Source organism: Tribolium castaneum, chromosome 5 (assembly GCF_031307605.1).
Source record: "Tribolium castaneum strain GA2 chromosome 5, icTriCast1.1, whole genome shotgun sequence".
Taxonomy (NCBI): Eukaryota; Metazoa; Arthropoda; class Insecta; order Coleoptera; family Tenebrionidae; genus Tribolium; species Tribolium castaneum.
In genome coordinates, this window is record NC_087398.1 from 7,468,988 (window position 1) to 7,496,620 (window position 27,633).

Here is a 27,633-nt window from a genome sequence, read left to right on the forward strand (position 1 = left end):
CTAAACCCTCCAAGTACTAGTTCAGATGATTATTATTTAGTAAGATTTTTAAATGCAACAAACGATGATTTCTCGAAATCTTTTTTTATCAAGATAACTTTCTGAGAATGTATAAAAATCACTATAATTAAAAATGCTAGTAAAAAAATTATCAATCATTGATTACTATAATTTTTATAAAGCAAATAAAATTCTAAACAGGTAAAAAATGCTTCTAACAGTTTACAACTGAAGTTTTGGCTATCGTTTGAAGTTAGAACTTCAACAACTTTAGTTTTTTTTTCGGCAAAAGTTAATATTTTGGAATATACCGAGGCTTGTATTATTTATAATAAGTATTTTAATGTGTTTATTTACTTTTAAGAACATGGTTTTTTCAACTGAGTGAATTTTTTGATACAAATTTTGCTTCAGTTTGGGGAACAACATATATACTTGATCCGCCTCTGTATTTGGGTTGTTGATATCACAATTTGCCGATTCAAATTATGGCTCCTTTTGTGACAAGAAAATTATTTTTGTTCTAATGTTGCAATTGTTGTTTCTCATGTGGAAATTTGTTTTTTCTGTGCCTTAAAATTTAGATTTAATATGAATTTTTATTGACATAATGGGAATAGAAAAAATAATATCTACGATAAAGGTTGTAGGTTGGACCTAAGGTACTGGATGGTCTCCATTCTTGTTTTTTTTTAAACTTATTTTTGTTAAAATTATTTTTATTTTTTTTTTGATTTGATCATTTCTGCTTGAAAAAATATATAGTAAAATCTCAATTAATAATTTAACAAAACTTAAATGAAACTGTTAAATTAAACCTGAATAAGTAATTTAATTATTCAGGAATTTTTATTAATTTGTTGTTTTGTTTCAGATAACTTCCAGTGCGTGTGCTGTATTTTTAAGTGCCTTAATAGACATTTAGTAGTGCGCGATTTATTTTTTAAATTTCGAGTGATTAGTAGTAGTGTGTGTCAATGGAATGGACATCTAAGGAAAAATGTAGGAAGCAATCGTGCTATAAGGATCTGGATTAAAGGGTTAGTCCGCACTCTTTTTTTGAAAAAAAAAACATTGTTGTTTTTTTATTTCAGTAGGTGCGTTCTATGAAGATGAGGTGAGATGCTGCCAAAGGGTGAGTGCATTTTAATTTTTTTCCGAGTTTTTTCCGTGTATCTCCAAATGATATGTGGTTTTAAGAGCAACATTTATATAATACAACACCGGCAATTATTAATAAGTAATTATTGTTTGGACGATTTTTTGCTCAAAAATGACAAAATTCTTTATAAAACTGAAATCGCTGTAGTACGTATTCTGGCTCCGAAAACGACGACTTCATATTCATTATAACATATGATCGCAAAATGTTAAAATAATTTCAATAGCCCGATTCATTCATTAAACTGGAAGTGATTTTGGAGTAGAAAAAATTGTTTGATTTAATTATTATTTTCTTGCAGTAAGAATAAAAAAAAACATATTTTTTTGTTAATAACCTTTATTTTGTGCCTTTCGTTGCCCTTGTTATCAAATTTTGACAATAAAACATGACCAAGAGGGATCTATTCCGTTGTCAAAATTCAATTCAAAAATAAATACGTGATACAAAATCTACATCTGCCAATGTAAAAATACATAATACTAGATTATATAGGAATTATGAGTATTTTCTAACGGCTATTTTTCATTAATTGTCTACAAAAGGCCTTCAATATTCACATTGCTCTCTCCCCCATACAAAAATTCATACATTGACGTCGCCATTTCGTCAACTTCTTCCTGCGACTTCGTCACATCCATACCTTTTCCAGTCCTCCTCAATTCAACATCATTATCAAACTCGTCATCAGCAACCCCCGCATATTTCTCCCTCACATCCTTCATAATACAAGCTTCCAATTTTTTATGCTTGTAACATTTGAAGAAGAACATGGGACGAATAAGTTCGCGCGAAAGCGGTGATTTGTCCTTTTTCACATCGGGGACACATTGCTACAAAACACTAATAACAAAAATGGTCCAAAAAATTGTAAAAGTTACCGAAAATTGCTGACAGAACGTAACCCCGTCTTGCATATCCCGCTTCAAATCCTCACCGACAGGCAAAGCGGAGATCCTTTCGCTAATTCTCAAAAAGTTGGGCTCCAAATTCTCGTCCAAATAGCCCAATTCCTGCATCACGCAGGTGACGTTCCTGACTTTGTTGCTCATTTTTGAGGTCAGAGCTTCCAGTTGTGTTTTAAAATCCATGTCGCGCTAAAATATTCAATAAGTTTGATCCTTGAACGGGTCGGGACTTACGGAAGCCCTGTTGCCATAAAACGATTGGCCAAGCATGGGGAAGGCGCCATATGGGGAAAATTGGCTCGGTTGTTGCGAAAATGCGGGGTAAATCAAGGGGTTGGGGTAGGCTGGGTTGGCATAAGGTAAGCCGTAAAAAGGGGTCATCCCTGCTGCGGGTGCGTATGGTCGATAAAACGGCGATGGTGGAGAGTTCTGGAAATTATCCTTAATTCAAATTATTAATAAAAAATAATTGAGAAATGGCAATTACCGGTCTATAAGCCAAAATCGCGTGATGCAGTTTTTCGGCATCGAAATTCGGCGGAGCTGGAAATTGGTTTTCTTCGTTTTTATTTGGTGGTTTTTGTTCTGGAGCGGGTGGTGTTTCCAAAGCCGAGCATTTGGCACAAGCCGCTCGCATTTCTTTTCGGATTTGCTTCACAACTTCGGGGCCAAAACAACTTTCGTAAATCTTGAAATTCATTAATTAATAAATTGGTTAATTGTTAGTGGTATTACCTTCATCATTGCATATTTCTTTAAAAACTTGTCTTCACTCCCTCCGAATGAATACACCGCGAGGATAAGTGTTGATAAAAATGGTAAAGTAACGAAGAGCTTCATTTTGGTTCAGTCTGAAAAAATAATGATGTGACGACAATCTATGAATGAAGGGAAATTTCGACATAAAATTATTTTTGTACTGTAGTAAGCAATGTTTATTATCATAACAGCACCATTTGTTTATTGTTACATAATTCAGATGCTATACAGGGTGATGGTGAAGCAAAATAATCTCTTGAAAATACTTTTTAGATTTTTTTATTTCGTTAGTAAATGACCCATTCAACGCCAAATTTGGATAGAGAAGATTGTTATCATAATGACTTCTTTGCGTTTCAGCGTTCTAATAAAGCATTTGAGGTCTTACAGGTCAACGAGTAATGTTTTAAATTCCATTGGTTTGTGGAGAAATTTTTTTAAAATCTGTAGCATAATAAAATTTAAATTGGCCAATTTTTCTAGTTAGGAAGAATTTCTGATTTATTAATTGGGAATATATAAAAAAAGATGAACATTTTTAATGAGATTTTAATAACCAAGTAGTACTTTGCGATGGCAAAATCCTTAACGAATTTAATAATACATTAAAAAATGATATGTTTATTATGTAACGAGAATTGTAAAGCAATTTTATTTATTTATTTTTTTAACCTGCTCATGCTCATCACTTCATTTTTTTCTCTGTGCATGTGCATGTAAATAATTGTGACAAATTGTAAAAAAATAAAGGGAATTATTATTAAACAAATTATTTTGCTGTGTAATTATACGAAATGTTGAAACCAAATGGATCAGGAATGAGGCAAATTAAATACAAGACATGTTTGTAATTTTTCTCAAGAACTGAAAAGAAAATATCTCGGATCAGTTGACGCAGCACAACTGCATACAACATACAATTTCTTCGAATCGTTACGATTTTTTTAGCATCGTAAATAACTCTTTTTAGTACCTAATTAATTCTGCCCAGGTTATAATTCAAGTTCATTGAAAACCTCTTCCGCTGTGTGCCGAGGAATTATGTTCGTCAATACAGGGGATTATTTTCATTTTTTACAAAGTTAATAGCCAGTGAAAAGACTTGTTATTACACATACTGTTGGTCATTCATAAATAATTTCAAAACAAAGTTGCGCAAAACCAAACAGATTACGCGACAATAGTATCGATTGATTGGTTTCATTCACAAAGTAGTGCACGGCATATTTACTTGATACAAATAGTTTAATAAACAACTCACGCTGTTATGAATGAATAGTGCTGAAAATCATTGAACCGCATTCTTGCCAAAGCTGAATAAAAATTAATTAGTTTCGCGCAAAATCTTTGCTAATTGTAATGCTAAACATCCGTGGGATGTGTACTTATTAGTAAACAGAAAAGTTTAAATCAAAGACGGTATTATTTTCGTACGTTGACCTGCAGACAAATTAACAGAGATCTTTTTCTTCCATGTGCACTTATCCGCATTATTAGTAATTTCTGTTTAAGGCATCTGAACTAATTAAAACGAGTGGCGTATAAATTTGAAACAAATTGCGCCAGCAAATGAGTGCTTTTTTAAGAATGAAGTAGTGATTTTTATTACGAGCGGAAATTAATTTTTAAAATTACTCCCATCCCGCTCATAGGAAGCTTCTCTAATCAAGGCACTTAGCGTTTTTGTACCTACCGCACTTGAATATCTTTAATTAACATTCAGACGGTGGCGTTTGATTTGACAGGCCGCGATGAAGAGTGAACACTTAAAGTATTTGTTCTGTTTTGACTTGGCAAAGACACGCACGTTTTGCCGTTACAGTTGACATCAATTTTGATTGGACATGAATTATTGGTGCTATTTTTTAGGGTACTCGGCTAACTGTCTCAGGATGGTTCGGTTGCGAGAGACATGTAAAATTTTCTATAAACGGTACATGCATTTTTTTCAAAATACCACAGAACAAGTTCTCATATGTGGCCACGTTATTGCTCGCTTCAGCTCAGTTGTAGCGATTTTTTCAGCAGTTCGAGCGAAAATAACAACCACATTTCGAAAAATGCGCTTTTAATGGTCACCACCGTTATAACACTAATCGCCTGAGGAATTTAATAAAAAAAAACTAAAAGAACAAATATTTGCTCAATTATGTTGAAATTAAAAATGAATAATTTGATTATCAAAACAGGAATTTGGCAATTTTAAGATCAATTATTTAAAAATAAGTGCCTACCTCCTAATTCCGAGTACTATCGCAACACAGAGTGCTTAAGACACTGTCTTCACCTGGACTCTTCGACTGTTGTTTTCATTCACCATTTATATTCTTCCACCTCTTCGATTCAGGAGATGTTTGACTTTTTGTTACCATTTTCAAGTTCATGAAGCAGTGTAAGGTGTGATCGATGTGGGAAATGAATTCGTTAGCGAAGACCAATTAGGGCATTATTAGAGAAAATTTATGTCTTTCATTTGAAAATGGAAATTAGGGGAACAAAGTCGCATTAAATTAATTTTTAACTTTTATGGAGCCCCAACATTTTCTATGCAATTTTACAGTTGAATTCTGTCTTATTACAATAATAAAAATGAGAACGAGTTATTGTATAGCTTCTTAATTTTAAACACCTCAGTCCTACAGAATTTTTCAAGTTTAAATTTTATTTAAAATATGGTTAGAAACGGAAATGTTTTCTAATATTTTGCAATTTATATAAAAAAGAAGAACAAATTTGTAAAAATAAGAAAATTTTAATTACATTCATAAGTAGATAATTTTATTTAAGTACTTGAATTCATTAATAATCAACTTACTTGCATATTTAATGCAACAACATGCTATTATTAACTTACGACGTGATTCTTAAAGATATCATTTGTTGTATCTTGTCAGAAAGTCAGAAGTCCACAGTAATTAACAGGTTCTGAAATTAAACAGGAAATCATAGTTTTTTATGGCTTTATTTTGAATTAAACTAAACATTTTATTATCGACTACGTATTTAAATTTATATTTGTTTGAAGTTATTTAGGTTTAGGTTAAACTAGATAACATCTCAATTACAAAATTAAATTAAAAATTTGACGTAGCGTATTATTTATTTGTATCTTAGGTATCCGATAAACTTATTCATCTTCTAGATGTAATTACTGATGAAATACCTTTGTGAAAAATTACTATATTTATTTTTTATTTCAAGTTCACAGTTTCTAAATAAAAAATGAGCACACAGTAATTTATTCAGCATACTATAAACACATTTGCATTAGAATTCGAGCATTATTTATTAGTTTGAAGGAATCGATTCCTCTGAAGATCGCACTGACACCATGGCATGGTCTTCGTAATCAACCGGAAACCCAATACTTGCAATACTTCCCATTGAAATATCATCAACCTGGAAAAATTATCGACTTGTGAACACCTCAAAAATTTGTTAACCTCATCGAAGACATTGTTGACAAGTTCATTGACCACCTCTTCACAAATCATATGAGCCGAAACTTCGTCAGAAAGCTCCTCTTTTTCCCACCGAATCAAATGCTCTTCTTCCTTCTCTTCCATTTCCTCATCTTCGACCAGCGTTTCCAGATTTTCTTCCTTCTGCTCTTCTTCATCAATAGCTGTCAAAACGCTTGCACCCAAGCTTTCTTTTCTCTCTTGCACTGCAATTATGGTACTGTTTACCGCCAAAACCTTGCTCTAAAAAAGGCGAATAAAACGAGGGTTTGGTGTGTTGGTACAACCCTTTCGTCCAAATAATTATAAACGTCCTGCTTGAGATCGACCGAAGGCTTGGTGAAATATTGTCCAATGACCTCGTAAATGTCGTATTTCGGCTTCTTTTTCATCAAAAGTCGCAGAATCATGACAATTAAACCCCTAATCTAGCCAAAAATTAAATGTGTTTCGGGGTGAAACCGTTTTTTACTTCAGGGTGTTCGGACAAGTACTGCTGGTCGGTCCTGATTTGTTCTCTTTTCCGCACGTTTAATTTAATTTGTTGAGCGCTTGTCAAGTCTTTCAGAATATAATCCTTCATTCCATGCGGTATGTTGCAAGGATGAAATTCCATGAACGGTTCAATATCCATTGAATCGTCAACCATTTTATTGTTATTTCGAATTGCTGCACTTGTAATAACACGTTTCCTACACAAAGCATTTAATGATGATTTTTCACAGTTGTTGAGTCATTACGATCATTACTTACTTCTTCACTTTTACAGTTAAGGTGTGGGATTTTCCCGCATTTGAATTTTATCTTCCTATCAAATGTTATACATCTGACAATTATTTAGATTTTATTCCGGTGCATAATTTATACCGCAGTCTACTTGACATTCGTAGAATTGTTTTTCAAAAAAGTTGAGTAGTTTGCGGGAAAAAGTAACAATTTGCAACGATAATCACAGCAATGAGGCACAAATGGCATGTTTTAAGACATGCATTACATTTGCGCTGTTTTGTTGTGCAGAAAATAACTTACTTAGCCACGAACGAAAAACGCACGGTAAATATTTAATACGCGCTCTAATGATTTGTTTTCCAAGTTCAAATATGTGTTGAAACCGAATTGTCAGGTGCGAGAGTTCAAACACGTCGCACAAATTTCTCGATTCCTGTCCTGGACCATTAAAAATCATAACTGTACGCTGTGTACATATTTACTTTTTATAATAACTGGCTCTGAACTGGTTTGAATGCCAGCAGGAAAAAATCCAAGTTTTGTATTTAACCCGTGAAATAAGTACGCATAATGCATATAATTTTGCCTTTTTCTAAATAACACTTATTGCTTTTTTGCGCGAAATGAACTGTAAGGTAAATGCGTGGGAAGTAACAGCAATTCAAACAAGACGAAGTGGCTATAATGATGTTATAATTTTGAGAAATGCGGAATCTTGGAGCATTTTTAAATATTTCCGATAATTTAGTGTGTGCCTGGAGGTAATTCGATCGTTTTAATTGATTTACTCGTAACAGAACAGTTACGAGCTTTATAGCTAAGTTCCTGGCGAACAGAAAACGGGTACAGCTTTTTATAACGTTCAACAGAAAATTGCGGAAAGTTTTTGAGATGAGTCTAAGAATTTAAGTTTGGTAAATTGGAATAAAATAAGAAACGAAAGTACATATTTTGGGGTTTCTAAATTCCAAAAGTAAAAATAAAAAATAGGTTTAGTTGCGTTGATTTCTGAGTACTTTATGAATTTTTGCTTCAAGAAGAAAATTTCGAAAATTTGTATAAAATATCTACATATCAATCAGTAGGAGGTATTGATTGTTCTAGTTTTCTAAACACGTTGTGAATAATTAATTATATAAGCTGCAATTTTATAAAGAAATAATGGGAAATGCATCAATTAGTTTATTAATATATACCTACCTATAATTAGCATTACCTACTCTAAAAACCTAATAAAAAATGAAAGGTCAATTCAGAGTTTTTTTAATTTTACTAATAAAACGACCAAAACCATGTTATTTGTGTTCACAATGAAAAAATATAAATTTCTGGTTATTTTGGATCCTTTTCATGTATTTTGACTAAAATTCGACAACTACAAATATCCGTTCTTGTATATCTGGTTGCCAATAATAATGACCACATTTCTGTCTATGTATCTCAAAATATTGCAGAATGTTAAATGATTAATAGAGTATTATTTAAAAAACCAATTTGTCACTCTATTTGCCTTTTTTAATTTTGTGGAAATAAGGCATGATCTTTTTTTATTTATTATTATGTACATTATGTATACCCTCCAATAACAAGATATTTAGTAAACGAATGCTTATTTCGATTTGACTTAAAAACACAATTTTCTTAGCAATAATTCGCTGAATTTGTAAAGCATTTTTCCAATTTATGTGAGAAGAGGTCTGGGGTCGGTTAATAATTAACAACCCTTTCGTGATGTGCTCTGACTTATTTGTGGATAAATCATAAAAGTAAAAAATTGATAAAACCAATTTAGTTTGTAAGTGAGGTTTTAATACCACGTCTTTCCAGTTATTAGTTTGATTGATTTCACCTTTTCAGTTTAATGACTTTTGCGGTTAAAACACGCATAAAGCTTCCGTCAGTCATCGCTTACATTTAATAAACGTTTTTTTCGTTCATGCAATTTGTATCGATGAGTTTTATTCAATTAAATTGAATTGACCAAACCAGAATTTCCCCAGGTTGAAATGGCTCTATTTGCCAAAGGATTTGAGCCATAAATAACCATAAAATACCCTCGCAAATTGGTTCCACTTATTGGCCAATAACTTTAAAACTGCAGCTTTAGCAAGTTAATCCCTGAAGTTATTTCTATTTTTACATAAATTTAGTCGTGTTTGTGCGATAAAATTAACGGAAATACGTCCAGTTCTGTGTAGACCGACAACAACTAGGCGTTTGTTGAGGTAGGAGTTTCTCCACTTCTTGTCACTTCGTAGAATTAAAAAAGCGATAAAGAAATATCACATGCAAATATTGAGAGATGATAAGATTACCAGTCGAATTGTTCAGGGCAAATTTTTGCCTCCCAAAGGGCATTCGAGCAAATAGCGTTTTTACCTGAACTCCAAAAAAGAACACATGCCTGCAACCCTTTTTAAAATGTTGAATTATGAATTCAGGTAAAGAAAGTATTATTTGCACATGGTGTCCTTGGAATGACCATCCACAAAATCGCCGGTAATGCAATCAAGATTTACGAATGAACCTTCCCCTGTAATACCTGGTGGTCATTTTAATTCGTTATAATGTGCATCTGTCGAAGGGCCTCCACCCCCGCATGACTCACAGTGGATTGCGGGGGAGGATTTCGTCCGATGGGGATGCTGGGGGTGAGAGATGAACAACCCTCGCATCTCGCCAGCCATTTTAGATTTTATTACCGTTCGATACTAAAACATATATATCGACGACTGTCATTCGTATTGGAGGAGTCGCCGCCGCCGCCGCCGCCACCCTTCATTCATCTCGGGACGCTTTTTCGATGTGCAGACCGGGTAATGGGCATATAAATTGCGCTTTTTCAACCGAGAGGATATTAAAGTCGAGACCACCATAATATGGCAATTTTTTGTGAGAAGGAGTTTAATCGCCAAAAAAATTGAAAAGTAGCCAATATCAGACAAGAATATTCGGTCCCATCCGTTAATCGTATGTTTTTCTCTTGTATGCTAATGAATTTTAGTGGAAAACATTGCATTGAGGAATGATTTCATGTGGACAATCTGTTTATCACAAACAGAAGAATTTTTGTTTAGTGATGATAAAATTATTCAGCTTAATGTGCTTATTTGTTTGATTGTTTACAGTTCACAAAATGTTAGAATCAACTCTAAACAATATTGCAGTAGTTACACAAATTATAAAAAAATAATTCAGGGAATTGACGATACGATGGTGAATAATAATTAATAATTAACATTAGTTGGAAGTAGTTGATGCTCGTATTCTTAAAGATTGTTTTTGTAACATACTTATTCATGGAATAAAGGACGGTTTTTGAAAAAAAATTATATAAAATTTGTTTGAAGTTAATGTGTAAAGTTTTGTGAAACTGTGGATTTAAACTGATGTGGCATAACAAATTCTTACCCACTTTTGATTCCTGAAGACGATAACGTCCTTTTTCGAAACGAAAAATTTGATACTACGTTACAAATATCAGCTCTCTAAAGGAGACGATCAAATCTTATTTTAACTTTAAGAAAATATTACAGGCACAAAACCATTATTTTAATTGAAGAGAAGACCTAATCGGAAACAATATTAGTTATTTGAAGAATTTGATAGAAGTCATGTACACATGAAACTCAACTTTTTCGCAGGAATACGTGTTTAAACAAAAATTTATTTTAATGAAAAGTAAAAACTGAAATTACAAATGTTTATAGTTACTATTAACCTATGCTATTAACTAACATGTTTATGTATCACAAACATTAATAAAAATGTGCATTAACTAATTTTATTTGGGAAACCAAGAGTTTACTTAAAAAATTAATAAAAATCTTTAAAATGATATGGATTATAGCTATAGTTTTATGGAGACAAGAAATCTTGTGAAGAATGTTTTTCAGTTAAAAAAGACGGAGTAAAAAATCACTGAATTCAGTTTAAAATAATATTATTTAGCCGTTTTCAAACGTTTTTGCAATATTTTTATCAACATAGGCGGACGGACTTTTTTATATAATTCGAAAAATTGCAAAATAACGTTATTTCAAAAATATACCTTTTTCATGCATATAAATAAACAAAAACTGTCTTTTTTGTGGAATTTTTTTAAACCCGACAAAAAATAACTAAATTGGATAAAAAATAACATGGTTTTGCCAGTTGCGAACGTTTTACCTTGTTTTTCATCACGTGATGTAAGTAATTTATACAAGAAATTAAAAAAGGCAAAAAATCATTACAAATTATTTGGAAAATCGGGTTGTCGTCCAGATATGTAAATAATTTCAGGAAATTTTCTTTCGCAAATCTTAGGGTCAAGATTTCTTGACAAGAATTCTTGATTTTTGATCCTTGTTTTGGCCTTGTTTATTTTGTTCTTGAATTTATTCTTTATTCATAATACTAAGACAAGAACAAGAATACTAGATCTCACATATCTTAAATTTCTTTTTCTTATACTGTTAATTGGCTTCAATTTTTTTTCATTTTTGACTTTTACAGTGAACGCTTTGATTATTAAAAATAATCTTCTTGCTTATTTGAGTAAATTGTATTTCGTATTTTGTTGTAAAGTTAAAATCTCATTCGGATTAGTTGTCTAGTCCACACAGCCATGTTTAGTCTATTTTTAATTTGTTATAGACATTCATAGCATCATTCGCAAGCATGCAATCAACAACTTCCTCAAAATAGTGTATTAGAAAAACAATGTAATCAATGTGACATTAGAGATATAAAAAATATCTCAACAAATTTATGATTTGTCACTATCACCGTCCCCAATAAATATGTAAAAGCAATATGCGTATTTGAAGCCTAAATGAATTTGATTCATAAAATTAGAAGTTATTCCAGTCTTTACAATTTTGTCAGACGGTTTAAAAACCTGAAATTATGCAAAAGAAAGTTTTCTCGGAGCCGCTTTCCATTTCTTTTTACGTGCCCCATTTTTGCGCAAACCCCCGCAATAAAGGCCTTATTGCTTATGATCGCTTTGTAAAGAATTCCTCCAGCTGAAAAAGTGAAACCGTCTGTTTAAAATAGCCTGAAAAAACGGTCATTGTGCCGTCCGTTGGGCCAATAAATTACGGTGACATTTCGCAATTATGGTTCTTTAGAGTGGACTCAAAAGACTAGTCTTTCAAAAAAGCCCAGTTTAATTTGTCAGCGGCGGCGGTTTAATTACTTTACTGAAAAGTCGCAAGTGTGAAAACGATACAGTCAGCAGCACTGTTGTGTAAAAAAAATTAGGGGTAGTTCTGGGTTTGCCTTGCACATGTTATCAAGAAGGAAGAGGATGTGTTGCGGACACAACTTTTTATGTTAAATAGTGAAATCTGATCTTTTCGGGGGTGACGGTCACGAACGCTAAACCGCATTTACTTGGAATTATCTCTAATTGTGTCTCTTTAACCACTTCCTTCTCAACCGTGCGTCGGAAAACAGATAAAAAGCGCGATTTTTTATTATTGAAAACGGTATTTTCCGGATAATATTTATGGGTCACGCTCTTGTACCAGGAATGTTTTAGCGCGAAATTCATTTACGGTTTGATTTATGGACGCAGAAAAGATCAGATGTCACATTTCCTGGTCCAAAGCGTCCAATTAAAATATCTATATATAAAGTTCTTCTAGTGCAACTAGCAGTGACCCACATCTTTTTATTTGTTTTAAACATTCTATTTATAAAATGAAACTATTAACCTAGTTTTTCACTATTGCACTCTTTCCAGCTATTACAAAATGACAAACTATAAAATCATTTTTCTTTTTGCGCAATTGTATTGAACTTTTCTTAAATTTGTTACCAGATGGGATTCAGTAGCTGGGCTTTTTGTTCGGCTAGATTTATGACCGCAGCGGACGCTTCAGATTCAAAGAAACTTTAACTTTTTGCCCATCTTTAAATGTCTGTGTTTGGAAAAATACAGGCGGGGGTACCGCCACTACCGGAGCTAGAAAAAAATCGAAGGTAGTTTAGTACCTAAATATCGTACTAATCTGGGTCACTGGCAAAAATTCAAATTCAAAGATCAAGTAATTATTTTTTTGTTCTGAATATATTCAGACAGATTTATTGTTTCAAATATTTAATCTTTTGTTGGAAATAAACAAGGTAAAGTTTTATGTATTTTTTTAAAATAATTGCAATGATATTGTTTGATATCTGTCTACATTTTAAACAGTAGTAAAGTTGCTTTATTTTTTATTGAATAGTTTATAAAAGAAAATTTAACATTTGTCGTCTTTTATGAAAATAAATTTTTTAACGATGGGTATAATACCACAGCAATCTGTGGCGCCACGAAATAATGAGTTATGTAACAAAGCAATACGTCTTTATGAGTGTTCGTAAAACAAATGGCTTTTTAATATTCATGTTTTTTCCGATAAAAAATAATTCTTGATACTCATCGTTGGTGGGCGCCCTCACCTCGTCATGGGTCTTTTCCGAATTTTCAGAACGATTTATGAATGAATACTGTCCTGAACTATTTCTTTGCCATAAATTTAAAAACATTGTTTTCGAAATAAGAACAATCAGATTGTGGACAAGTCTAAGTGACGCACAGTCGCTAGACATCTCGGGTCAGTATCAGCCCCACTAATGAGCCACACGTTTAAGTCGCTTATCTCAAGAACAGAAAGCCTCAAGCCCGGCTTTATAGAGTCGAGAATCCCGGGTTAAATCGCATCAAGCTGCGAGCTTTCACTCGCACGTGCTTTAAGGTGATGCAACTTCATTTGTATAATAAAATGTTGGTTCGCTTAAAACGTAACATTTGGTGGTGCTTTTCTCATCATGTTGCGGAAGTTCACTTAAGAGGACACGGGACCATAAACACATTATTTATGATGTTTTGCTTGTTTCTCAATTTGTCCTTTATCGTGGATTGACCACAAGTGGAGGACAGGAAGTTATGTCCCGAGAGGCTGTGTCTTGTTAAAAACCAGCACTCTTCTTCAGGAACCAGCAGCTTGTTAGCGAATTCGCCACAGCAAAGGTGTCGGAAACTCCGCATTCTTGGGGATGAATGGCATTCGCGGCATGTTGGACTGTTTTAATGATCTCAGTAGCCACCACAAACGGCGAAAAATCGGTATGGGAAATTCCGGACTGTCATATCTCCAAAATTGCGAAAGCAAAGTTAAACTGGCAGAGTTTCACACCTTCATAAGCCGTAGTGTAATAATTATGATAACTTTAAATAGTTATATTAGTTGTTATAAATTGTACAATAAAACTATTTTCCCCGAAAGTTTAAATGGAATTAACGTCCGTCATATCAAGAATACCTACATTTTTTAGAGTGAAATCATCTAGACTTTGCGTGTATAAATTAGGTTTTAATACTTATGACGTCTATAGTACGTCAAGAATAAGACATTCCAATTTAATTTTACCTTTTAACCAAACCAAAAATTATACTTATCTTGGAAAGAATGACAATTAAAAAAATATGTGTTCATATCTATCGAATGTTGCTGTAAAGAATTCTTGATTAATTATTTTGAGTTCTAAGGTACAATTAAATCAAAGTATTGAGTCGTTAATTAATTAAATCAAATTTAACTTTACAAAACATCGTCTACTAAGAATGGCCAGTTGCTAAACAAAGTTCTGTGGGCAGTTCAAATTATAAAAGAAACACTGCTCTTTGCGCTCGTAAATCAAAGAAAATTTCATATTTTCTTAAATCATATTTTGGAATTTTTGCATTAAAAAATCAACTAATAAATGTATCTAAATAAGAAAATATGTAATTTGTAGGATTATTTTCTAAAAAAAAAACTAGTGTGAAGGCAATGCTATTTCTCGCATCAGTTACAATACATCAAATGAAATATTGAATATGAAATAAATGGGCACGAAATAACATAATTTGACTTTGTATTTTCTTAAATCAATGCAACCACTTACAATCAATCAATAAATTGGAAATTCCAAAACAAAGCAATTTAAAATAACATATATTTTTGGAAATAAGTTTACTTGTAACATTCTAAGTATTTGTAAAAAAATACGAGGAAGATCAAGTAAAATTAAGCTTTTTCACAAATTCTGTTTACAAATATTTCATAATTTTCTGCAGTTACTCTTTTGGTAAGAATTGTATGCGACATCATAATGAAAATCCGCAGCTTTCCAAAAAAATGTGGTCGTGTTAACGTAAAACTTGCAAATAAAATAAATAATAATAAAATGAAAATAAATAAATGTCTGACGGGGTTACTTTATACAATAAACCCACGATGTATTTGTTGGCTTTTTCCTATTCCAAATCACTCATTACAAACTAAAATACGAGAAGTATATGCGAATTAAAAAGACTTTTCAAAGAATTATCTACTAATTGCTTATGATTTTTTGATACCGGAATTGCAGAAAGTGCCAAAAAATTCATATAACAAACATTTCTAGACTTAATTCTCAAAGAATTTAAATAAGAGTAGTGGAAATAGCATCTTTTAAAATAAAAAAAAATTCCAAAATCGCCGAAATAACCACTAGTAGGACTCATTTTTCATTTTTTTACATTGATGGATTAAAGTATCTCAAAATAATCAAAAAAATTCAAACTGGCTTTTCTTGAATTATGATTTTATTACTGATCATTATCGTAACTTACGGAAAAATTCGTTACCTCCAAAGAAGCCCTATGTACAGTTTCGTCGCCTATTTAATAAAAAAATGTAGAAATTTTGGCAGAATAAGAGTTGAATAGTGGGCGAACACGAAAATTTCGCTGAAAGCGGATTTGACACCTTATTTATAAATTTCATTAGAGGAATTTTGAGAAAATCGCTCTTAAAGTTTCGAATATGGCTGTTTGGTTGTTTTCAGGTGTTTTTATTAAAATTTTCACTTACAATAAAAAATAGGTAATCTTATTGATTTTTTATGCAGAATTCAAATTTAAAAGCTGTTTGTTTCTCTAACTCTTACTCTCACTTTTACTACTATTATTTATTATTATTATCATTTAACAAACCTATACTCAGCTACTTGTTCTCTATTTTTTAACATTGTTTATCATGTGTACAAATCCTTAATTAATCCACAACAAATTTGATCTCCCGATTCTAGAAAATGTTAATTATCTAATTAACTTCTCTAATAGTTAAGAAGAAAAAAAAGGTGGGACTTAACAAAATTACATTCTGTCTAAAACATTGAATAGAAATCATTCATATTTCGTCTTTTTACTGAACATAAAAGTGCTAATACTAACACAAACTCAAACATGAAAAAACATTAAAAAAAATTCAAATGCGGTTTTTTCGAAATCTCTTTAATAAAAATTAGAACGAGATTCAAATATAGATCGAACACTCCAAACAATATAAATCGCGACCTTTTTCGTCTAAAGAACAAAAGGAAATTACCAAATACCAAAAATTTTAATGTGAATTTTGTGCGTAAAGTGTTGGAAAGTCCCGAGGGCCGGACAATTAAAATTTCGTTGAGGTAATCCGGGCTTAGACCCCACTGCCCCGTGTTACATTTGTATAGTAGAAGGTCATAAATTTAATGTTTCATACGTAAAGGATGAAAAATTGTCCGAGTGTTTATCTACGGTACAATTACGGAGGGTCAAAAAATTTAACCCCAGGGGCAGTCCTGACAAAAGTCTTTCATTGTCTAGCAAAGTAAAGGCCACCATAAAATTTTACATGATAAGTTAATGCTTTTGTGTCGATGGCCATGGGTCAGTTTTTCAATATAAAACAGCAATATAAATCAAGCATCGACTTTTGTCGAACTGACTTATGTGGTTGACTTTTGCCCTACATCTGTTCTTGCCCATTCTCTAATGAACGGGGTGGCTTAATCCCATTTCGAATTGCTCCATTGTGGAAAATAACGCTTGAATTTTAACAAGTTTAACGAATTTTCAGTTCTCACGCGTTCGTCCGTTCCCGGAACTCTGCCAAACTCGAGAACAAAAGTCTAATTATAAGGGCGATATGGGTATCACAGCGAAAATAAATAAAGCAGTATCATTATATTTTTATCAAGTAGATCTAATATTGTTTTGACGTATGGGCCTTGGGGCAATGGCGGCCACCCCTATCCACTCATTGTTTTATTTATTTTCGTTGGCGTTTCCCATCGGTTAGGGTTGTGTTTATTTTTAACCCCAATAAAGCGCCCGAATTGATCCTTTTTGCCAGAATTGGGAGGAAATTTTCAAGCGCTCCCATATGATATGTAACAGTTGTTGAAATGGCCGCAAATAAATTGGACGCTCTGTCTCTTTCAAGTACTAATCTGAAATAATGATTTCGGGGCACCTCCCCCGCCTAGATATTCGCACAATGGTCTCGACGTATTGTACTTACTGGACGTTGGTCAGTTCACATGAAACCGAATCTATAACGACCAGGATATGCTCTCGACTTACCCATTTCCGATTATTGAATGTGACAGACTCGAACTGTTTTCTCTTACACAATTTATTAGACGACCATTGTGCGATTGCAACTGGTGCGAACCAGCATTTTTAAGACAAACACCCCGATCAATATCTCTGCAACTGCATTCTTTTTTATTTACAACAATTGGCGCCAAAATTCTGCCATTGATATAAAAAAATACTAAGAAATTGAAATAAGCTGAGTCAACTTACTTTAAACTGCAGTAAAACATTTTTTTACTCATACAAGTTAATCTGCACCATTGTAAGAGTTTAAAAATTTTTGAAAAAAATTTGATAATCAGGTTCTTTAAACTTTTATACGAAATTGATTACTACTGATTCTGTTTTATACCGGGTGCTCAAAAACCGGCGCATAACTCAATGGTGTGTGGTGGAGAATTGCTTAAATATAAAGGTAAAAATAGTAAAAAAATCCTTGTATTAAAATTATTGATAAATTACGAATTTTAAATAACTGATATGTAGCGACATTGTCCAACAGTTGTGATCGTAATAAAATTTGTTCAACAATAAAAAAATATATTTTCGAAACGGTTTCCTAGGAAATAATTTCCAGTGTTGGCACATCTACAAATTGTGATTTTTTTGATGAATTTCAAATTAAAAAAACTGTTAAAGTCTGATAACAAATTTAAAAATAATTATTCATCGTTTTATTAGGGAGCGATTACTTAGTGTAAACATAAAAACCTTAAAAAATAATGAAAACTGAGGAAGTTGAGAAAATAAGTTTGTAGCAGAATTTTTTATATTTTTTTTAGGAATTTATTCAAGATTTTTCTCGTAATCTACACCCGATTTTCAACAATGTACCAGTGAGTTGTTGCGCCAATTTTTGGACATTCTGTATAGCCATCATGAGATCTAAAAAATGTGGATGCACGTGGTGTATTTATGATAACCTATCTAATGTAGATATAAAATATAAAGATTTAAATATTAGGTGCATATATTAGCTGTTTCAAATCTATAAAAACGTCAACGTTACATTTTACCAAATTATTTCTTTAAATAAGTTTGATAAAAATGTAAACTAGTTATTTTATTAGTGATTAGATGTCTCACTGAAATTTATATTTATAGTTTTGAAACAGCTAATACCTACTGACTATGCAACATTCTTGGGAGTAAATTTAAATTATCAGCTCAGTGGGAAAAATCATATTGACAAATTTTAAACTAAACTTAACTTATCTTTATTATTCGTTTCTTGAGTAATCAAGTATCATTTGAAGCACTATAAAGACATATTTTTATGCACATGTCCAATTTTTCATAAATTATGGAGTCATATTTTTTATTATTATTATCATTATTGCCATAACTGCTTTACTGAGAATAATGCAAAAAAGGTCAAAAATATTGTTGGAAGTCCAGTGCCTGCAAACTGCGGCGAGCGTTCGCTGCATAAGGCACATGTTAAAATAATACATCTGCCAGATTTCAATCATTGTGACAGCTCGGAAGAAACGCAAGTTCGTAAAATCCAAAAATAACAAAAAATCGACACACGCAGCGATCTTCTGCATTTCCTATTTGAAAAATGTGTCCACACACGTCCCTGTTTTCCAAGTAATTAAAATAATGATGTTTTTGTGTTGATAGATTTCCTCGAACATGTCCAAATTTATCAAGCCTATCGTTTGCTCTATCTACGGTTTGTTCCCACTTTTCACCATCAAAAAGCACGAAGGCTCGAATTTCGGCAATTTGTAATAATGTGTCTCGAGTAAAATAATTTAAAAGTGATTAAGGGCCCCAAAAATCATTTTGCCACAATCCTTCCCGTTTCATTAGCTTGATGATGCGCCCGAAAAATATGCAATAATTGGTTTGGAATGGCACTTTCTGCACAGGAATCTCTCAATTGTGTCGGATTACCGAATGTTGGGCCGGCTTTAAAAAAGCAATAATTCATCAGATCAGTCGCTTTTTCGCTCAAATAGAACGGAATTCACAATTGCCATCTGCCGTTTCCCTCCAACTCGTATCTCCGCCATCTAAACAAACAAGAACCGACAACCTGAGAGGTCTCCATTCAGGAGCCGCTTTTTATGGCGATTTTTTGCGGTGTGTAAAACGTTTAGTAGACTACTTATTAGGGTGATCCTTAAAGTCATTTTTTACAGCCGCTTCCCACCCTAACGCGGCAAGTGTACCACTGTGAGATTTCACTGAGGGGCCGACGTAAAAAACCCAAAGGTGTTTTTTGTGTGATACCTGTCGTGGGATTAGATAAATAGGGGTGCTAACTGTCAGGTGAATTATTCCGATAGGAAAATTGATGCATTGGGACGATAAAAATGGCGGATTTTTGCACCGAAAGAGTGTCAAAACACGTCTTGATCCGCCCTCGATTTTCTCTTTTGCATAGGGACAGATGGTGGAGTGTAGGGTTACTTTTACCTTGAATGGGTTTGGGAAAGGGTCAGTCACCCTTTTGTGAAAAGGGTAATATGTTTTTTCTAAGGTCCGGTTACTCGGTTTTGTTAGGTAGAAATGTTATTGTCTTTTTTGCACACTGGCGAGGAACATTTGGCTGTCACTTTACATCACAAATAACAAAAAATGGGAAAGTTTTGCTTTGTCGGGACCAACATTTTAGAGCTGCCAATAAAATGCCACCAGAAAAAATTAAAGGGTTGCTGTTTATTTCCCCAGAGATAATAATTTGAATTTTAGTCGCTGTGTAAATATTTGGGACATTATTAATTTTCGAAGAAGCACAAAACACTTTGGAGGTAATTAGTGGGATTATGCCTCAGAGAAAGTTGAAAACGATTCCTATTTTAATCACTTTCTTATTGTTTTTCTTTAAGTGCATTATGTGGAGATAACAAAATATTTTGCAAAGATTCCCAGAACTGTGGCATTTTTTTAACAAACATTCAATTTGGAATAATTATTTATCGTCCAGTAAAATCCACAATTGATAGTGTTATACGAGAACATTATTAACCCAGTTTTTAAAGAATTTTTTAAACATATCCTTGGACGCAAGACATGTTATCGACGATTTTTATAAGTCACGTTGGTCAACAAGTATTGTATTTACAACGCTGTAACAACAATTTTTTAGAACAAAAAATATTTAATAAGAAATTCGTTTATATGTTCAGAAGATAAAGTTATAAACAAATTATTTTATCGGCACGTGTAAGATGTTGATTCTAATTCCAATAATATAAATTATAAGTATCTAAAATAGATAAAAAGACGTCTTTTTTAACCTATTAACAAATGGAAACGAAACCAAAAAATACTAATTCGATAAATTTTTGCTACATAATCCTAAAACAAAAAAACTACAAATAAAGAAATATAGGGTGGCCCCGAAGTCTTGAAACAGTGGTTAAAATGCCAACACTGACTCTAGAAGGATGTTTTTTGGCGAAAATATTGCAAAACCCGATTAGTTGACTATAAATAAGTCCAGTTTTATGTAACTTGATCCTTTTTACTGCCAAAAGCTCGATTATGATCTTAAAAATGGTACTGATGTGTTTAATTTTTTTATACTTTGGGGCAAAGATCACGCATGCATCATCGTTTCGTTTATTTTTTGTCATTCTAAGGTCAAACTTGTTTAAATCGTGTCGCTACATTAAAATAATGCAATTTGCGTTATCGACCAAAATTTTTTGGATTTACTTGAATTAAGATAACAGAAGATGCGGTTATATAAGATTAATTAATATAATACACGTACTGAAATAAACGGGATTAAAAAAGTGGCAACAATTGGCGATTGTATTTTTTAGTTCAAGTGTGGTAGGCATTGTTATGTTGCGTTCGATTTTTGTAGTGGTATCGTGTCGGAAGAAAGAGCATGAAATTGCACCAATTCATCATTTTGATTAGTTGACATCTTATTGGATCTCATTAAACTCCAATTAAATAATGAGTTGTTGGTTCCACTGTAACGACAAAACGTGAAAAATGTGTCGTCGAAAATGCACCGATATCACGAAATTTTATTTAAACTGGTTTATCGACATCCTCATCCCCAAGATTACGCTATCTTTTGCTATTTACCCGAGAAAACCAAAGTGCAGCCATAGAAAAAATAAAACTGTTATTTTTAGATATAACGTATTTATTCAGTGCATTTATTGTTTGTATGTTTAGTAAATTTTCTGGGACCCATTGCACTGTTTGCCCATTAATCGATAAATTTTCGAACCCAAACATCTAAAAACAACGTCCCTTTCAACAGCATCCCTCGGCCTGTGCAAAAATACTTTCCTCCCGATGACTGTGCTGTTTTTTTCCTGAAAAACAACAAAATAGCAAAGGGTAGCGTTTGAGGGTGGCTTTAGTGGCGTGCAGGGGTGGCCAATAGCAAATCGGCGAGGGTGAAATTGTAAGGGGGTGAACGGAGACCAGAGAAAAAATAACAAAGAGCGAGACGGTCTCGAATGGTCGCTGGACTGAAATATGAATTCGCGAAAATTGGAAAATCAGTTGCGAGACTTACGTAAGAGGGACACTCTGCTCTTGTAAAACTTCCTCAACAACACAATGTTTTTTCTATAAAGTGATAAGAATTGACAACCTTGACCTTTTTACTTTGGTCTAATAATTGCTGTTTTAAAAGAGTTTTTTATTGCGTTTCCGTTTGAATAAATATTTTTCTTAATTTGATTTATTTAGGAAACAAGTCAAAGTGTTATTATTATTTTTATAAAATGCGTGTAAAACTTGATTGATGTTACTTCTTCAGATATCGATTGAGCAACCGTTCGAAATTTTCTCCATAAACTCGTCCAGCAGCCGCCATGATCTAATATATCTTTTAACTGTTTTATTCTATTTATTATTTTGGAATATTTTATGTCTTTTTACTAAATCTATTTACGCAACGGCTATTTTCAGGCTATTTATTGTACGTCATAGTTTTTTCCATCCCGTTATTTTATCATTTTTATTTTTCGCACAATTAAACCGAATTCCTCGCGTCCACCCAACTTTCCTAATTTTAGAAAACAATGAGCACAATTGAAAAACGCTTAACTGGTCATAACAAAGATGTTTTGAATTCGTTTTTGTTGGTTGGGGCTCCGGTGGTGGGGGTAAGGGGTGGCTCATATGCTCGTTCCATATATTCATACAAACCACTGATAAAATCACATTCAGTCTTTGACATTCCTAAAAGACACTTCAAAGTTTGTTGTTTGTGTGCAAAAATTTCGAACAGTCGGGGTAAGTTGACAAATCTGCATGTCCAAGTTTTATTGCGTTTTTGCAAAAGTAAAAGAGTAAAGCTCCATAAATATGTAAATGTCGACTTCGATCCTTGGAACGAGTATTGTTAACGAAATTTTTGTATCATACCGTAAAGTCGCCGCAGGTAAAAGTTGGCTCTGGGAAGAAAGGGTTCCAAGAAACGGCATAGAAAGCCAATAAACAACCCTTGACCATCCAGGCTCCAGACAAGTTTTATCTCACAAACGGGCTAATCCGCCATAAATGCAAAAATTGCTGCCGGTTCCCGGGATTGCCAGCATTTGCAAACTTGAACTTGCACTTTTACCCTTGGTGTTGGCAAGTTTTAACCCAAACGTATTGTAGTGCCATTTTTTTATATAAAAATTTGATACTTTCTGTTTTAAACCTTTAGTTGAAACTGCCTCTTTTCACGTGCATTTTTTGGGCACTAAATTTCTGGTTTTATACCTCAAATTGGGGTAATATATTAAGATGTTAAGTAAAATTCCTCTCAATTTTAAATTTTTATTTAGGTCAGAATATCGGTTTCGGTCTGACGGCCTTCGTCAGTACTTCGTTAAAGCACTTCACATAAAAAAATAATACATGAAACACTTAAAATCAGGATTAAACTTTATAATTTGTTTGCTTTTTTTTATTAAAAAAACACTGAAGTTTAGTTTTCTAAAGGAAACACCCTAAATTTTGTTGCATTTTTGGATTTGACTTTTAGTACGGATTTTGATAAACTTCTGTTGGTCGATTTTGTTGAATAAAGTTGAATAATTTGAAAAAGTTAAATAGAACACCCTATTTTTTGTTTTCGCTTCTCAATTTTTTTTAAAATGTCTATCCAAGAACATAAAGTTTTAAATGCCTAAATTTAATAACTAAAAAGATATTTGACTTTAAAAGTTGATTTTAGCAACAATGAACATTATTCATGAAGATTGTCATACGACCATACCATAACATCTCCACCACAGATCATTTGTTGAAGTTTATACGGGAATTTAAAAATTTACTATAAATATTAGAACCTAAACTAAAAAATTATTTCACTGTAAAAAATGACGAATAATGGCTATTAATGTTATTATTAACTAAAAAGTTCACTCTTCGACTACGGAAACAATAGTCATTGTTTTTGTTTTTAATATTTAAAGTTAAATATCTTTTGGATTAGCAATGTTTTTAGAGTCACAATTTAAAGGTCTTTTAGATGCAAAAGAAAAAATAGAATGTTCCATTTAAAAATTGTAATGTATTCAACAAATCTCTTTATTTTTTTATCTTCTTGATTGCAGTAAGCTACGAAAATTATAAAGCCTAGAATTCTTAGATTTTAATGTAATAAATTAAAAAAAACAAAAATTCATAATTACTTGAATTATCCAAGTTTTAAAACACGCAAAAAATGTGATAATTTAGCACCTGTGGTGAAATTCTGTTACATTGTGACTAAAACGAAGCTACGCAATACCAAAAAACAGATCTTTGTTAAAACATTTTGTTAAATTAATTCTCCACCAAAGTCCTATGTTTATTGTTATTTTTTGTTGTGAGGATGAATTGAGGGATTAATAATAAAAAACGTTTTTTCCACTCATTAGCGCTTCACTTTCTCTGGATAAAAAATGAGTCTTAACGGAGGCGTTCATATTGATTTGTCATAATAGGAAATGGATCAACTGGCATTAATATCTCGGTTGTAATGTTAATACCCAGCAATATTTTTAACTATTTTTAATATAGTTTTTATTGCCTTGCTTTATTATTCTTTGGCAAAAATAACGATTACTTTTTTAATCTAATATAAAGCTTTATTATGGCGAGTATCGTAAATCGTGGAGCTTTTGAAAGCGCCCGATGGAGGGGATGTCTGTATTGGAGGGGTGAAGTCAAGCCGTTTGGGGTGGGAGGAACTGGACATGGCTATCTGTGATTTGGCATGGTCCGAAACTTATTTTTCATTCATGTTCGAGCGGGGACGTAGTGTAGTGTCTCTCAAATTTAATCATTGTTTTTTATCGAGTGTAGTATTTTTAAAAAACTGTTCGAGGTACTGAAACTTTTCCCCAATGTTTTTCCGCGATTTTTACTGGTGTTTTTTGCAGTGCATGTGAAATGATAGATAAAGACATGAATTCGGCTTGCATGAGGGGTGGCTCAGTCCGGACTTTAAACAATTACCAACAAGTGATGGAACCGCGGTCCCCCCACACCGCCTGGCAATTCGGCGTTTCCCAGATCGTGGTAAGTTCTCAAAATGCGCGTTTCTAACATTGTCTATCTCCGTTGTGTCATTGATATGAATTTAGGTTGTAAACAAAACATGTTTTTATTACTACAGTTGGCTATTTTTAAGTCGGAGCTAAACCACGCTCACGCGATTAATGAAACGCGTTTTTTCCAGAAACGCGAACCAATGGACGAAGATAAGAACGATTCCGGGGTTACCTCCGGAAGCGACTTCCATTCATCCTCCCCCAGCAGTGATACGAGCCAGGATTTACAGCACTCTTATCAATCGCCGCAAACGCAACCGGCCCGCTTCTACTCCACTCCCATCGTGCCCCACTTCGCCTACAACCACAACCCCCTAACACCCCCCAACTCCGAGCCACTGGTCTCCCCCAAGAGCGAGAAGGAGGAGAAGGACATGGAGACGACCCTCACGCCTTGCGCGTCCCCGAACCGCAAGCCGGACGACAATCAGGACCACCTCCGCCGCCTGGAGATGTCCCTGGAGAAGAGCGGCCTGTTCTCGTCCAAAACGAGCGAACACTCCGTGGATGAGTTGTCGGGGAAGAGCGACAACGACGCCGAGGAGTACGACGAGCAGAGCTTGCGCGTCCCGAAAGTCAACTCGCACGGGAAAATCAAAACTTTCAAATGCAAACAGTGCGATTTTGTCGCAATCACCAAACTCGAACAGTGGAACCACAGCAAGGTGCACATCCGGGAGGACAAGCGGCTGACCTGCCCCAAGTGCCCGTTCATCACCGAGTACAAGCACCACCTGGAGTACCACCTCCGCAACCACGCCGGGTCCAAACCGTTCCAATGCAACAAATGCGACTACACTTGTGTGAACAAGTCCATGCTAAACTCACACATGAAGTCGCACTCGAACGTCTACCGTTATAGTTGCCGGGATTGCAGCTACGCTACCAAATATTGCCACTCTTTGAAGATCCACCTGAGGCGGTATGGACACACCCCGAACGTGGTTTTGGACGAGGAAGGAAACCCGTGTCCGGACATCATCATCGACGTGCATGGGACGCGTCGGGGTCCCAAAATTAAGACACAACCTAAAGCCGAAGAGGCGAAACCGGAAACGCTCCCGTTCCTTAACCTGCAACAACAACTACCTTTCCCTGGTTATCCCTTCTTTGGGGGGTTCCCCAACGCCCAGTTGTTGCAACAACTGATCCGCGAGCGTCAGTTGGCGGCCGGGGGTTCACAGGAAGAGTCCAGGGTTCTGGATTTGAGCAAACCTGGGTGTAGTTACACCGGGGAGCAGAAGAGTAGACGCAAAGGGCCGGCGTTTAAGGTCGATCCGACTCAAGTCGAGTCGGAGGAGGAGGACGAGGAGACGTCCACCACTGTGTTTAGTAACGTGGAGGTCGTCCAAGAGGAGGCGAAGAAGGAGGAGTCTGATAGTAATAATAACAATAACAAGGAGGAGGGTAACAGTTGCCAATATTGTAATATCGCGTTCGGGGACGCCGTCCTCTACACCATCCATATGGGCTACCACGGGTTCCACAACCCGTTCACTTGCAACATGTGCGGGGTGGAATGCTCCGATAAAGTATCGTTCTTTTTGCATATTGCACGCGTTTCTCATTCGTAAATTAAGACTGATTAGAGTTAACTAGACTTAGGTTTGTGTTTTTTATTTAACTAGTCATACGGGGCCGCGGCCCGATTTCTCAATCTAGTTATTTTACGCTTTTACGTGCAATTTATTTTTGTTAACCACAAATGGAGATGTACGGGTTGGAACTCCACAGCTGAACCAAATATTTTCTTTCGCCGAATTAGGTCAATTTTTAATTTATTTTTGTCTGTAACGTTTTGTCGTAGTGGTTTTAGTAAATAGTCGAGTTTTATTGTCATATTTTTATACTTGTGGGGCCATGACATAAGACTGATGATTGTATTTGTAAATAAGTTTCAATGTTTTCTATAGCTCGAGCAACAATCAAAGATTATTGTAACATAGTTGTGTGTATTATACCTACTATTGTTTAAGCCAAATAATAAACAGTAGCAGAGCAATCCTATTTTTATTTCCCCCATTTCCGAGCGTCTCAACTCATAAGCGGCTAATTATAGACGTATTCTTGCATCGTTAATGTCTCTTTAACTTGTCTTTTACACGAAAAAAGATGTAAGCGATAAAACAGACCCCCAACATTTTCTTACTATTTGAAACAATTTTATTTCACTACACAAATTAGACACGAATTTGGGCGATTTATAAATAAACACTAATAAGATATAAAATTTACACGCCCCCGCAATTCGCTAGAATAAATCTGATCTTCCATTTGCGCTGCAACAGTTTTGTTGAAGCATTTTTTAAAGTAATTTTTAGTAAATACGGCCAAAAAATCGTAAAATCTTAATGCAACCAGAAATTTTCAAAATTATTTTAGAATGTAAAGTTTCTTTAAAAATACAGGATTCGTTTTCTGTTTAATGTATTTACCTTTTAAATTGAAGTAATCCATTGGGTTCTAAAATTTATATACATTGCCTTGTAGGCGATAATAAAAAATACTATGTTGACAGCTGACGTACTACAACTGATGAATAATTTTCGAAGAGTTTTTTACAGTTTCTGGTAGTTTGGAAAATGGAAATTGAGAAGTAATATTGTTTTTTTTTATCTACGTAACTTTTGCTGTCCCCCCCGTTATTGTAAATATGTAAATGGTGTTCTTATTTCTT

General features: G+C 33.8%; 3 protein-coding genes across 6 annotated transcripts; 1 reads left to right on the forward strand and 2 right to left on the reverse strand.

Annotated features, from left to right (window-relative positions):
- Positions 1 to 1,544: 1,544 nt before the first annotated feature.
- LOC103313083 (hypothetical protein) lies at positions 1,545 to 5,217 on the reverse strand. 2 transcript variants are annotated; one of them, XM_008195412.3, is made up of 6 exons: positions 5,064 to 5,217; positions 2,806 to 2,921; positions 2,558 to 2,758; positions 2,305 to 2,499; positions 2,044 to 2,259; positions 1,545 to 1,995 (listed from the first exon to the last, which is right to left on the reverse strand). In XM_008195412.3, the coding sequence occupies exons 2-6, from the start codon at positions 2,908 to 2,910 to the stop codon at positions 1,699 to 1,701; spliced, it is 1,014 nt and encodes a 337-aa protein (XP_008193634.1). In that variant the 5' UTR covers positions 2,911 to 2,921; positions 5,064 to 5,217; the 3' UTR covers positions 1,545 to 1,698. The 2 variants fall into 2 exon arrangements, with proteins under 2 accessions (XP_008193634.1, XP_008193633.1); XM_008195411.3 differs by having other exon boundaries at positions 2,305 to 2,511.
- Positions 5,218 to 6,052: 835 nt separating this feature from the next.
- LOC103313082 (uncharacterized) lies at positions 6,053 to 7,196 on the reverse strand. The gene is made up of 5 exons (XM_008195410.3): positions 7,044 to 7,196; positions 6,763 to 6,982; positions 6,578 to 6,718; positions 6,273 to 6,533; positions 6,053 to 6,228 (listed from the first exon to the last, which is right to left on the reverse strand). Exons 2-5 carry the CDS (start codon positions 6,937 to 6,939, stop codon positions 6,118 to 6,120), a joined length of 690 nt encoding a protein of 229 aa, XP_008193632.1. The 5' UTR covers positions 6,940 to 6,982; positions 7,044 to 7,196; the 3' UTR covers positions 6,053 to 6,117.
- Positions 7,197 to 9,125: 1,929 nt separating this feature from the next.
- hb (hunchback) lies at positions 9,126 to 26,958 on the forward strand. 3 transcript variants are annotated; one of them, XM_064356521.1, is made up of 3 exons: positions 9,126 to 9,244; positions 24,786 to 24,924; positions 25,085 to 26,958. In XM_064356521.1, exons 2-3 carry the CDS (start codon positions 24,796 to 24,798, stop codon positions 26,528 to 26,530), a joined length of 1,575 nt encoding a protein of 524 aa, XP_064212591.1. In that variant the 5' UTR covers positions 9,126 to 9,244; positions 24,786 to 24,795; the 3' UTR covers positions 26,531 to 26,958.
- The last annotated feature ends 675 nt before the right edge of the window (positions 26,959 to 27,633 follow it).